Source organism: Oryzias latipes, chromosome 19, assembly GCF_002234675.1.
Source record: "Oryzias latipes chromosome 19, ASM223467v1".
NCBI lineage: Eukaryota > Metazoa > Chordata > Actinopteri > Beloniformes > Adrianichthyidae > Oryzias > Oryzias latipes.
The window spans coordinates 19,939,753-19,953,077 of record NC_019877.2 but is presented as its reverse complement, the minus strand read 5'-3'; the positions used below and the strand labels follow the sequence as shown (position 1 = coordinate 19,953,077).

Here is a 13,325-nt window from a genome sequence, read left to right as displayed (position 1 = left end):
CAAATACAAGCGCCTGTCTGTTGTGGTTCTGTTGAAAAGAATTTTATTGAACAAATGAACATTTATATATGTAAATGCTTCTGATATCAACATAAATTGGCATGGAGTCTGTTTTCATGATACAATAGTTGGGTTAAAAGAAAAAGTAGGAACACAGTGGAGGTGGGGAAGTAATGCCACTGTGCTTAATGGCTGTGCTTATGTGACTATCAAGATAGCAAAACGGGGACATTTTATTCATTGTTGTTTTAAACTAACAATTTCTCCTTAAATCTCCAAACTCTCTCCAAAATATCTCTTGAATATCTTCTTGAATCAATCGGACGTCACCATTTTCAGCTCCTCCTCATGAAGCAAGCCTCGCCTCGTGGAAATGCTTCCTACTCTACGCCTCGATACAGAGCGTCCCATTACATTGAAGTACGACATCGTTTCATTAAATGCATTTGTTATGAGATTTTGTCATTTCTATTGATTTTCTGTTTTTTGCATGTTGCAAAGCTTTTGCATTCCTATAAAACGCTTTGAATCACATTAAAAGGTACTTTTAAAATAAAATTCCAGTGCAGCTTCAAATATGACAAACTTTACCTTTGGTTGCTAATTTTCTGTCAAAGACGATGACATTGGTCCTTGTCTTCATAGAGGATTATGCATCATAAGCCTATTATTGCTGCAGATGCAAAGTAACGGCAAGTTGCATTTGATTTCAAATGCCTTTGTGTGTAAGACAATGCTGTAAACTTTCATTTTTTTCTGAAGGGTTGTCAAAACATTTATATTAGTGTTGCAGGCATTAACTTGTTGCTTTTTTAATTTTACAAATAATTCAATATTTTGTTGTTTCTTTTATGTTTAAGATGCAAATGTGCTTCTTTTGTCTTTTAGCAGATGTTCCAAGGATTTGTTTGTTTAAATTATCCTATAACAAATGTTCCAGGGATTAAAAGACTATCCAAATGTTTTCCAGATCATTTTGATGCAGTTGTCAGGTTTTCAGCTTTTGAAAGATGTTCCAGTGTTTTTGTGTTTTTTCTCTCTTACTTATCATCTTAGATCCAAGCTTGTTACAGCAGATGGATTCCTACATTTACTTACAATCTTGCTGGCATGTGAAAACATAGCAGTCAATTGGACTTTTACATTGGCAACCATTTTTCCATCTGCTTAAATTATTCTCACTTTTTTTCTTAACAAGCAGGACTAACAAGGATGGATATTGGTTGTCAGACTCATTGTTGAGCATCTTAGAAATGTTTTTACATTAGATGCTCAGCAGCGGATCTGTTTCTAACAAGTCAGAACAAAAAAACTCACCTATGACTAAATGTTACTTACATGACAGAAGTTTATTTTTGCCATCTGTTGGGCAAATAAACACCAGAACATCTAACATTAAAATCCCACAGCACTTCCTGATTGGAAACACTCATTTAAAAAAAGTAATTAGTGAAAATGTGTTGAGTATCTTACGGATTTACCTGTAGAGGAAGATTTTAAATTATAGAGCATCATATTTTAGTGCTTAGTTGGACTTGAGTCAAAAAAATCCCTGGGATGTTTCACTGCTCTGGCGCGCAACGCTGAGACCATCTGTCCATCTCAGCTCTCAGCCAAATCTGTCAACTGCGCTCTGCCTGGATCACATGGAAATAGGGACTCTTGTTTAAGGACTCTTTCTTTCCTGTATGTTTAAGCGTCACTTCATTAATGCGCACAGATCCCCCCCCCACCCCGAAAATCTGCTCAGCTGCGGTTAACTTTCTCATAACAAGGGCGTCTAGATTACAGAGAGATTGGAGATTAAAATCAGCGGGTCCTGGCTGTGGAGTTTTATCCTCTATGAGGTGGATTCTTGTCTCAGTGGCGGCGGATACTTCCCACTAAGTGACACAACGTGGGCGGCGCGCTGAGGAGACGATCTGCAGCACCGCAGCTGCTCCACGCAGGACTCAGACTCAGGGGCTGGATGTGAAACGGGTGAGACGTGACAGCGCGGTCCGGGGTAACCTGCGGAGATACCCACGCATCTAGGAGGACTTTGGGGTTAATCCTTCCAGAGCGTTTTTACTTATGATGTGTGGACCCAGGCTGCGCGGGGGGAACAGACGGAGCGATTTCGGTTGAAGAAGCAATTCCGGAGGGGGGACAGTTCATACCTGACCGGTGGTGAAATTCCTGCGCTGTTGAGGACGGAACATGGTGTAGATAAGGGGGAAATCATCATGTAGCATCGGCGCAGAGCGTTTGGAGACCTGCGCGCACATTCTTGTGACATCTCCAAGCACGACGCATCTGTGGCATCTGTGGCACCAAGGAAATTCAAGTCTAGTCGCGACTCTTCTTTTGAAAAACAAACCCACAAGAGTGCAGCCAACACCAAACCTCTATCAAGTCTTAAAATAATAATAATAATAATTATAATAATAATTTATGGACTTCTGGAAATGATGTGAAAAAGTCTGGAGATGCGCCTCAAATGCTTTTGTCTGCTCCAGGTAAGTTGTGCCCCTTCATGACGCTTTTACTATATTTTTCGTTTGGATTCAGATATTAAAAACTCTTATGATATGCAAGTGTGTCTGGTTTTGGGAGCAGCCGACAGTCTTTCTTGGCGCAAAGGGATTTGGCACCCTCATCCCATCGCCAGGATCCTCAGCTCTGACAATAACAGGTTTAATTCTTAACTGTGCTCACAGCATGTTTACTTCAGCTACGGCATAAAAAATATTATATTTATCTTCTAAATAAAGTTTATTAGACAATCCAACTTCATCGTTTTGTTTTTCTGTGGAGATTAAGCCTGGAATTACAGGATTTTAAAATGCGTGCGCAAATTTGGATGCAAAATTAGGGAGAAATAACACATTTAGGATTAGTTTTTGCGCTTGAAACAGAAAAAAAATGACCAAACTATTAACTGATGCATATCTCTTCAATCTCACAATGCGTGTTATTATGGGATGTGCTGCGGCCCTCCTGTCCTGAGCTAAATCTACTGAACTCATAAAATACACGCCGATGTACAGATGCCCGAGGTGCACGGCTGCACGCACCTCCATCCTATTGCATGAGGGGGCAGCTACCACACCAAGAATAGTCAAGATTCTACTGCTCAAACCCCCCCCCCCCCCCAGCTTTCTATTTGCGTCCTCATTGTTGTGATTTAAAACCTGCTGTCACAGACGCTCTCATAGGTGAAAAAGGCGCATTTCTGCAGTCCATGGGAAACCTTGACACGTTTGTTTACTTTAGTGCACATTTGAAGGTTTTTCCCTAAATATTTATCAACTCATATATTAATCCAAATTTGATTGGAAACCATCTCATAATAAACGTAAATGATACCAACTGCAATAAAACTCTGAATTCCTAATGCTTTGAGTTCAAACAATAAATAAGGGATCTTGAGATCACAAATTAAAGGTCAAAATCTAAAAAAAAAGGCTTTGGTTTGGTGGCTCAGTTATTTATCTTAAATACATTCACAAGTGACAGAACTGAAAAAAGTAAAGATCACTGATGTCAACTAAAATCTTTGGCAGATTTGTCAGAAAATTCCTACACATTAATAGATTGAAAGACTGGTGTCAGACTGCAGGGAGTTTGAAGATTTTATTTACACAACATGCTGTGTTTGCATTGAAACTAGATCCTGCAGGCTAACATAATCCAGATTATTTTGTTTCTGCGATATTCACACAATTTATTAATAGTAAACCATGGTTAAATCTAAAAGAAAGATGATTCATTTGGGGTTAAAAAACTAAAAATAATTTCATGTCAGGTGTTGCATGCAGTACATGCTGATTTACATTTTCTTTTACTGATATAGGTTCAATTAATTTATGTATTTATTTCATAAAAATCAGCTGATTTAGAGAAGAGGATACTAAATAAACTAATATATAGACTATATAATAAACTCTTAAGCTACACCAGGAATTTGATGCACGTTCAAGATAGCGTTAAACGCATGTTCTTAGTCCAGGGGGGGGGGGCTTCTTCTGTTTCTACTGTTTACTAGCCTTTGCAGTTGGAAGAGGTTTGGTGCCACATATTGAATCTCACAAATCCTGCTCCAGGCTTTTTCTTTCACAGCTCCATTCCAATATATAAAAGACTTGGCGTCATAGAATTCCTTCCAGGCACAAACCGCAATCATTCATTTCTCCCCCACGATCAATTTTAATGGTTGACATTTTATTGGAAGAAAAGGGAAACCATCCATTCGTCACTAACAAATCTGAGTCCCTGATTAGTCAAAGTTCAACCTGGTTTAACTTTTAACGCTTGTTCAATGGACACGTGTTGTGTACGTGAACCAAGACACGCATTTACATCATTCATTGAAAGTGATCGCTTGTCAAGGGCCAGGGTGGTATGCTTCACATTAATGAAAAATGATTGTTAATTTTTGCTGCAACTCTGCATCTGCAGCAATAAAAGGCTTCATAATCCTCTATGAAGAGAAGGACTGATGTCATGTTCTTTGACTGAAATTATCAACTAAAGTTAAAGGTTGTGATGGTTCCATTGCAGCAGCTGCTTTATTCTTACACTTGTCAGCAATCAGCAGACGGGAGTAGAATGATCCATGACATCTTGCTGGTGAAACCACACCTCTAACCTGCAGCTCTTTGCTCTCACACCAGCCTTTTGCTCATGCTGACTTTAGAAAACATCGGTCTACATCTTCTTCTTTTATGCCTTCGTGCAAACCATTCCAGGAAATAAGTCTGGGCAGAAATTGGAATGTTGTTTGTTTGGCTTAACGTAAGCCATCATCAAAGCAAGAAGGGCAAGGAGACAGAAAGAAATATGGTTAATATAAAATATTGATTCTGATGGGTGTGTCTTCAAACAGACTTTTACCATCAGTCATGTCTTGTTTGTGAAAAACCAGAATGGCTTTTGAAAGAAGCAGGGAGCTGTAGGCTGCAATCAAAACGCTGTAAGAAGCTCAAAATGTGCCTAAAATGAGGCGCAAAATGGCATTGAAGACACAGAAAGGCTCAAATCAGCAAATACCCTGGACTGCGGCACGTTTTTAGCTCCATGCTCAGCCTCTGGCAGCATTTGGAGCATTTGAACTTACCCACTAGGGAGTCTTTCTCCTCCTCTACTCCTCTGCTTTTCATGGCAGAAAAATAAAAACTGGGAATCTGTCGCATGAGACCCAGCAGATACAAAGTGGTTTTTGAACCGTGAGCTGTTTAATCTCACCTCTTGTTGTATGTAAGGCATATTCTCTAAACTAGAAACTATGAATGCTTTTAGCTGACTTGAGTACATTAGAACAAAGTAGATGCCTTCACTCATCACCACATCCTTTTTTTTTTCTCAAGCAAGAATTTCTCAGCTGTAAAAAGCGACTGAAGCACACTCTGACAGCTCCTTAGTAGAATTGATTGGTTTTCATTATCCTAACCAGGATTCAAGGAGACATATAAGTAACTCTTGGTTCCTTTCGCATCTGCTGAAAATATGAGCGCTGGGGCGTCACAGGGCCAGAGGTCCACTCAGTCTCCTCTGTCACATGCACTTAAACAATTAAGCTAATGCAAAGCTGGTGGATGTCTTTCTAAAACAGGCTTTTTTTAAAAATGTTCTCATCCAAATGTACTTTTGTATTTACACTTAAATACATTTTCACATACTTGGAATGTTTTTTTAGTGTCCCAAACGAGTTATGTTGTATAGTTAGACTAAATCTGCTTGTGCTTTTGTGTGTGCTCTACGACTTGACCTTAGCCTTAATGACCCACTCCCATAAAAAGTGGTTTTGTTGGTGTTTTTAACATGATCATAACATCCTTTTTTTGCTGATAGGTAACATAGATAAAGAAAATTAAGCTCAATGTTGCATTTCTAAGTATTTCTTCATTCAAATTTTTGTGAATCAGGAGCAAAAAAAAATGTTGGAAAAATTTGCAGGGGAAACCGTACTTTGTGTATTAGCCTTTTTTTCATGGTCTTCTTGTAGAATTGTTGGAGAACTACGGTAAATAGAGCCTTTAGTTTGCATGAAGCCTGTTTCCATTTCCCTAGACATCAAAGCAGTGTGGAGAAAAAGGTGAATGAAAGATGAATATTCAAAAATGGTCAGATTTGCAAAAAAAGGGTTTTATCTTCAATCAAGGTGTTTGTAATTTTTAATGAAGCAGAACACAGTAAACGTGGAAATAAGCCGGTGGAGACAGATCCGTTAACACAGTATAGGCTAATCCCTGATAGCATCTACTGCAGAGTTGCATTACTGTGTCACATTGATGATGAAAAGATAATTGAAAGGGCAAACAGATACGCTTCTAGCCTCTTTTTTATGACATTTAACATTCTATTGTTTCTTATTTTTGTATCTTAAACTCAAAGAAACAATATTAAATGGAAACAGGTTTTTGATATTTAAATTCTTTTATGTTTCAAAGTTCCATTCCAATCATCATTTGATGTTACAAAAGCGTTCCCAGTGGTCTTTAATTGTAATTATACTATTTTTAGCCAAAATTAAAAAAAACTGTATGTTTTCTAGGACATAGTTTCTGCAGTTAGAAATTCACCTCTGCTTTGTGGGAGGGTCTGTTGCCATGGAGCAACCCTGGCCCCCCTTCTCGTCACCCATAACTGAGAGCTCTATGTTTACATGCTGTCCCACTGGCTTAAACCTACCATTAGCGGTGCAACTAAAAAGGTGATCAATGCTGGAGCCATCCAATTTGGAGCCAGATGCTTGGTCAGACGAGGAAAAGGAAGACATGGATCTAATCGTTTACAGGTGGATGCATCAGGATAGAGTGGGAGCTTACACCCCTCCCAGCATATTATCCAAATCACAAATAAGCTCTTTTTCAAACAGCATTTTATTCTGCCCCTAAATCATAAAGATTTGAATGAAGGAATTCTCAGAAATATAGTTTTAAGCTTCATTTTCTCTATATATGCCCTCAATTATCAGAAAAATGCCACAAGAACAAGTTAAAAACACCAAAAACATTTTTCTCAGAGTGGATTTTTAAAAATCTTCATTTCACTCTATAAATTAACAACATTGAATAAGAAGAACCTTAGTTGGGTACATTTACATGTTGTCTCATGAACTCTGCTCAACAGGACCCCCCACCCCTTTTTTCTGTTCCTTGTAGAATCAGGCGATGAATATTTTGGCACAGAGCCTTTGCTTCAGCTGGGGTCATGACTGTCCCAGCTGGTCTCCGTCCAGATCCTTTTTTTTTGTTTGTTTTTATTTGGCCTTCCTTCAATTTGCTTTAAAAGGCCTGTTAAGTAATACATTAGTGGAAAAAGCTTCCAGGTTCCTGGCATGCTAAATACCTGTTCTGAATTTTAAGTCTTTGGTAGAGTGTCTGTCACAATATGCGGTCCAAAATAATGCACTGCTTCCTGCTTCTGACTCATTTCACTGCCATTTCAAAGCATTCTAGTTTTCAGACGTTTTTTTGTTTGTTTCATTTCAGTAAAAAAATTATGTATTTTTTGCAATTGAAATAGATGATAAGTCACAAGAAACTCCCTGTTTGTTCTAAAATATATTTATATTCATCTTAAACCTCTATAGTGTAAAATTTAATTTAAAAAACGGGTTAAAGTTCTCCTCTGATATAAACGATGTAAAACACTAATATCCAAATAGTTTTAAGTATGTGTTCCCTGCCTCCTTTAAACTGGGCTCAAACTCACAACCTGTGAGGGCTGTGTGGTACCCGCTCCACCACAGCCCCGGTGACAGACTGAATTGTCAGGACAAGAAAAAAAAGTATTGCGTTCGCAAAGGAACATGACGGAAAAAAGTTTCATTTACTTTTTATGAAGTACATCTGGTGGTACATAGCGGGGTAGTGGTCAGAACTCTCACCATACAGCCAGAAGGTCCTGGTTCAAATCCCCTCTGTGTTGAGGTTGCATGTGAGTTTCCTCCAAAGACACGCTTATAGGTTGATTGGTTACTTTACATTGTCCCTAGGTGTGAGTATGTGGTTGTGTGGCCCACTGGAAACCTGTCGAAGGTGTACCCCATCTCCACAACTGTAGCTGGGAAAGGCACCAGCAACCCCATGACCACAAAAGGAATTTGGTGGACTTGGAAAATCAATGGATGGATGGATGGAAATACATCTAGAGCAATAAATTCTGAGAAATCTGACAGTACAAGTCCTAGTCAGTGCCATTATGCTTTATTTTCACATTTATAGCTTCTTAATTTTTTATCTGCCCTATAGGGCGCACAGGATTACAACCGTTACACCGTCAATCACCGATTGTTTTTAAAACTGAAGGCGTATGGGACAATAAGCGAGACAGAGATAAGTCAAATCAATCAGTCAGATTACATGTATTTATATGTTAGCATATTTACAATATCAACAAACTTTGTTTGGAACTCATACAACAAAAAATCAGACTAACATTTTGACAGAGCGGCAAAATTGCTTTAACATCAGTAAACACAACCAGAATTACTCCTTAAATAAGACACAGTGTTGCTTCTGAAAAAAATAGTATTTATAGTATAGTACGCAAAATACAGTATGTCGTATTGTAAAATGTCCTCCCTAATGCTTGTTTTCTGCTAATTTCCTGTATTCTTGCAGATATTTCAATATAAATTTCTCCCACCGCCGTTGATATGTGAAGATGTGTCAGGTCAGTTCAGTAGGTTACTGTACTCTAATATCTGCAATGATTCCCAATGCATTAACAGCAAGAACTGGAAATCTGGGGCACTCTAACATTCAATGCAACATGACCTTGAGTGCTGACCTCAGGCGTAAACACGCTTTAGCAAAGACGTGCCGCCTCAGGTGGAGAATCTTAATGACTCTGAAGCTCCTTGTTCTCTCTTTGCTGTCAGAAAAAATGGCGAAATGTTATCGTTCCACATTCTGCATTAATAATGCCGTTGTTTTATTTAACGGGGAAGCAAACATGGACTCTGTAGGTAATTGTAGACACCCGGTGTGAGCGTAGAAAATGGCCTCAGCTGGAGGAAAGCTGTTTTCAGGCGTAACTCACTTGGTGTCACTTGAAAGGGCCGCGCCACCTCTAAGCTTTTGATATTTTAGCATTTTTTTTCAGCATGTCATGAGTTCCAGCAGTCAATCAATGCTTTCCAGACTTCACAGTGAAACATGTAACACAATCCTTTCCCCTTTGTGTTGCCAGCCCTCCTGGTTTGAACTATCTCCAGCTCTGTCCTCCGTCCAAGGCAAAGGAAATGCATCTGAGATCAAAGTGTGAAGATGAAATATTAATCCCAACACTGAATTCCACTTTGCAGTCATTTAAAAAAAACACACAAATACAGATCCTCCTTGTTTTCGTGCCCCTGTGTGTGAATGGGGAGACCTTATCTAAAGCTGTTATGCTGGTAGAAACACAACTCTGTCACCTGAGAGTCTCTGATGCTTGTTTTTATAATCAAAGGGATTTTTTTCATGTTTTTTCTCCACGTCTCAACCAAAGCAAAGCCAGCCTGGGAGCAAATGAAAGCAAAAAAAAGTTGGATTCTTCTCACTTATATTTTTTATTGTTTTAATAAAAGTGAAAAAGAAAAAGGGCTCCACCTTTAAAAGCAGCTGGAGGTCACTGAAAGTTTCCCAGTGTGCTTTTCTCACCTCCCATGAGAGTATTATGGGAGACTCAGGAGGGCTGAGCGGCGACGCTGTGTTAATATTTTATTCAGCGATCAAACCTGACCTCGGCTCCCTGTCCCCCTCTGATTTCAGGTGTGCGCCGTCCTGAGCCTCCTGCCGTCGGCCTCTTCGGCGGATCTGACATGCGAGGCTCTGCTCATGCTGTCAGGGAACGTCTCATGTAAGTCAAAGAGAAACATCAGTGAGCTTTTTATCATGACAGCGCCGCCTTTTACAAGCTTTTAAAGAGTACCTGTTGCCCAGCGCAGACCTGCTTGTGTTTTCAGGCCGCTCCACTGTTAACTACACTTGTGAAATGCCATCGATTTTTCGTCCTTTCCATCTCGTGGCCTTAACCGCTAAATGCCATCTTCAGTCACAACTTCTGTCTTGTGCATATTGGAAAAATGTCATTTGGTGTTATTCCTCTTCCGTCTGGGCCTCACAGGTACAGTTTTGCTGAAGACAGGAAGCTGACATGTACAAATACTTTAAGACTGCTGCTTCTGCAGTTCTTGTTTGCTCCAGGTTGCATTCATAAATAGGTCTTTAACGGAGCGATGATAAAATCTCTGTTATCATGCTGTCACTCTGACATCTCCTGCCGGTTTTAAATTGCTGCATAGATTGGCATGTATTTTATCTGTGAATAAATTGGTTGAATGTTTATGTGCAGATGCTCCTGCAGATCACAATGTCAAAACAGCAAATTTCCTCGCTGGAGAAGAAGTAAGCAGGAATCTTGTTGTTGTTTTTCAGATTTAAACATCTTTAAAAACCATGAGTGGCATCCTATAACCCAGGGGCCTTTGCCTGCCCTTGCTGCCCCCCCCATCGTCCCCTTTTTACCCCTCTCTTACTGGCTGAGTGGCTGTTACATGCCCTTCAGCCCCCTGCCGCCCTGGTCAGAGCTGCACGAGACAAATTCATAAAACCCCCCCCACTTTTTTTCAAAATGTCTGCTTTTTTGATGGTTTTATCTCCAGAGCAGCCATTTTATTTTTAGGGCGCATGGGGATGACGAACAGGTCTATACAATTATAGACGAATCGGCAAAAGTAAACTTTTGGATTACAACGGAATTTTTTGGTTAATCACACCCACATTCCTAATTTGTTCATATCATATGTTATATTGTTTTGGATTTGTCTATTAAATGTTCCCAATATTCCAGTAAATTATAAGCAAGCTACAGGGAAACATTATTTTTTAAAGCAAACCAAATCTACAATCTATAATATATAACCCTTAATTCAAACATTTTCTCCCACGTAGCTTTCCAATGATGCTTAGGAGTTAGGAGGCGATGGCTCACAATCCTTAGGAGGAGTTTAAATTTGTAGCTGGCACAAAAAGTGTTTTTAACTTTTAATTCAAGATGGTGACCTTTCCCTGAGTTCAAAACTCTGCAAAAGTCGGTAGTGGTTTTAGGCCCTATGGCGTGTGTGAAATTCATTTGCACCAGGTCCTAGGTGCGTGTAAATTTTGTTAAGTTTTATGATTATGTGGTGGGGGTGAAATTTTGGCTCAAAGGTGCAGTTAGAAAGAAGAGTGGACTGCTGCTTCCCATGATAAATCATAAAAAAGTACAAAAGCAGCTGCTTTCTCTGGCACATTTTTGCTATAAACTCCATTTGTTTGATTTCTGATCTAAAATATAAAAGATTTTTACTCCGTTTTGATTTTCCACAGATAAAAACACTGCTCTCTGTCATGCAGGCATGAATCATAATCAAACACCAGACGAATGGTCTCAGCTAAATGTCAGAATGGCTGTTCTAGCCTTCACAAAACGACCCATTTTCAGATCTGACACCCACATTGGCAGGATTACAGGGACAGCAAATCCTCAAAATGAAGCCATACAATCCAGCCCACAGAAAGATGCTGAGACGCTCAGGCTGTGTCGTAGCTCTATATTCAGCCTTGAATATCTCTGGATAAATATAAACCAAGCAGTTAATGTCCTTATTATTTAATTTCTTGCCTGTTTTGTCCGATGCCAGTCTCAGTCTCAGGATTCCCCATTATACCTTGGCATGGGCGGTGAAAGGCTAGAAGCTCATCCCATTTTTCAAACATTATTAACTCCACCAGGGGAGGGCCTGTCATGTTGATCAGCTGGTAAACTTAAAAAAGATAAAATAAAGTAAAATAAAATCAAGTATATCCTTAGTGATTTTGACAGCTTTATAAAGTACATCAATTTGTGGAAATTAGGGCTGCCAGGCAATTACAAAATTAATCGAATCAGTTACACGCTTTCTGATTAATTAATTTAAGTTAATATACATGTCAAATTTGGCTCTGAAAGCATATTTTAAATGCTGCAATTCTAATGAATCCATTACGTAATCTATATATAACAGACTTTCAATAGATTGCTTTCGAAAATGTTTCTCCTCCGCTAATGTGCAATGATAGCTAAGGTAATGTAATTTTAGAATCAATTTTTTCCCCAATTTATTCTTAGTGATTATAGCAACTTAAATGTAACCCCTTTATAGTCTTCACTAATTAGCAAAAAGACTGGGTTGTTTCTGCATCTTTTTCAATTCAGTTCAATTCAATTTTATTTATATAGCCCAGTATTTGCAACAATGGTCATTTCATTGGGCTACATACTGGTAACTATGTAATAAACATGAATCATAAAGAACATGGAGTCATAGAATTCAATAGGTAATGGCTAAACTAAACTAAACATCTAAACAAGGGCATCCCTGCCCTTAGACCCGCCTTTTCCCTCCCATCAAACTCATAACAGTTTTTCCCCTTAGTTACTAAAGCTTCCATTTGTCTCAGGCTGTCAATTTGATGCTTTTTCCTAAAAAGCTCGATAGGCACATGAAAAGTGCCTAAAAGTTTGTGTTCAGTCTCAACAAATGAAAAAAAATAAAAGCCAAAGTATGAAGACGTATGACGAGGTAACTGCAGTAGTAGCTGGACCTCCATTTAGGGTTTGGTGATGCAACAGCAACCATTTGTCCAGTCTAAAGTTTAGCTGAAAAAAGTTTGGAGCAAAAATCCAAACCTGAATGAGTGAGTTATGAAATCATTGGCAACCATCAAATAGACCCTGGTTTGGTTTGCTAAAAGCGTAATCAGAACCGACCCCAATCTGGCCCTACGCAAAATATGATCAGCCTTTTTGTTACTAATAAGATACTATAGTCAAAAGGTACAGAGACCCCCCATAGCAGCAAAAAACCAAAACAAAAAACAAGTTACTGTGTAAACCAAAAAAAGAGCAATGCAAATAAAAGAAATGATGTTGAAAATAAAAAGAAATGATACAAATAAAAAGAAACACTGCTGCAAATTAAAAAGCACCACATTCATCCAAATAGCCATTGTGACCCATGCCTTAGATTATTGTTAGCATGACTATTAATGACAAAAACAACAACAACTCTAGTAATAAGCTGCTGGAGGTATTTAAGCATCAATTGTTTCCACTCTAAAGTGCTTTTGTGCCATGGTCTCAGTACCTGTAGTTAGCTGTGTTTGTCTAGCTTCTTCTCTGGATTGAGACCGTGCGGCGGATCAAGGAACTGTATTTTGCTACATATTGGAGTAAAGCTACAGAACTCCATTCTCCTCTCGTTTGTGTCTTTCTGCACACTCTATGTTTGCCCAAGCCAACAAAAACCGGCATCCTCCAGTTTACCCTCA

The 13,325-nt window shown here is 38.9% G+C and overlaps 1 protein-coding gene across 1 annotated transcript in view; it reads left to right on the top strand.

Annotated features, from left to right (window-relative positions):
* The first annotated feature begins 1,703 nt into the window (after nucleotides 1-1,703).
* LOC101166997 (corticotropin-releasing factor receptor 1) overlaps nucleotides 1,704-13,325 on the top strand; it is a 107,892-nt gene continuing 96,270 nt past the window's right edge. The window contains exons 1-2 of the mRNA XM_023949582.1: nucleotides 1,704-2,498; nucleotides 9,744-9,831. Of these exons, the coding sequence (XP_023805350.1) occupies nucleotides 2,469-2,498; nucleotides 9,744-9,831 (118 nt within the window). The 5' untranslated portion in view covers nucleotides 1,704-2,468. The remainder of the gene's footprint in view (nucleotides 2,499-9,743; nucleotides 9,832-13,325) is intronic.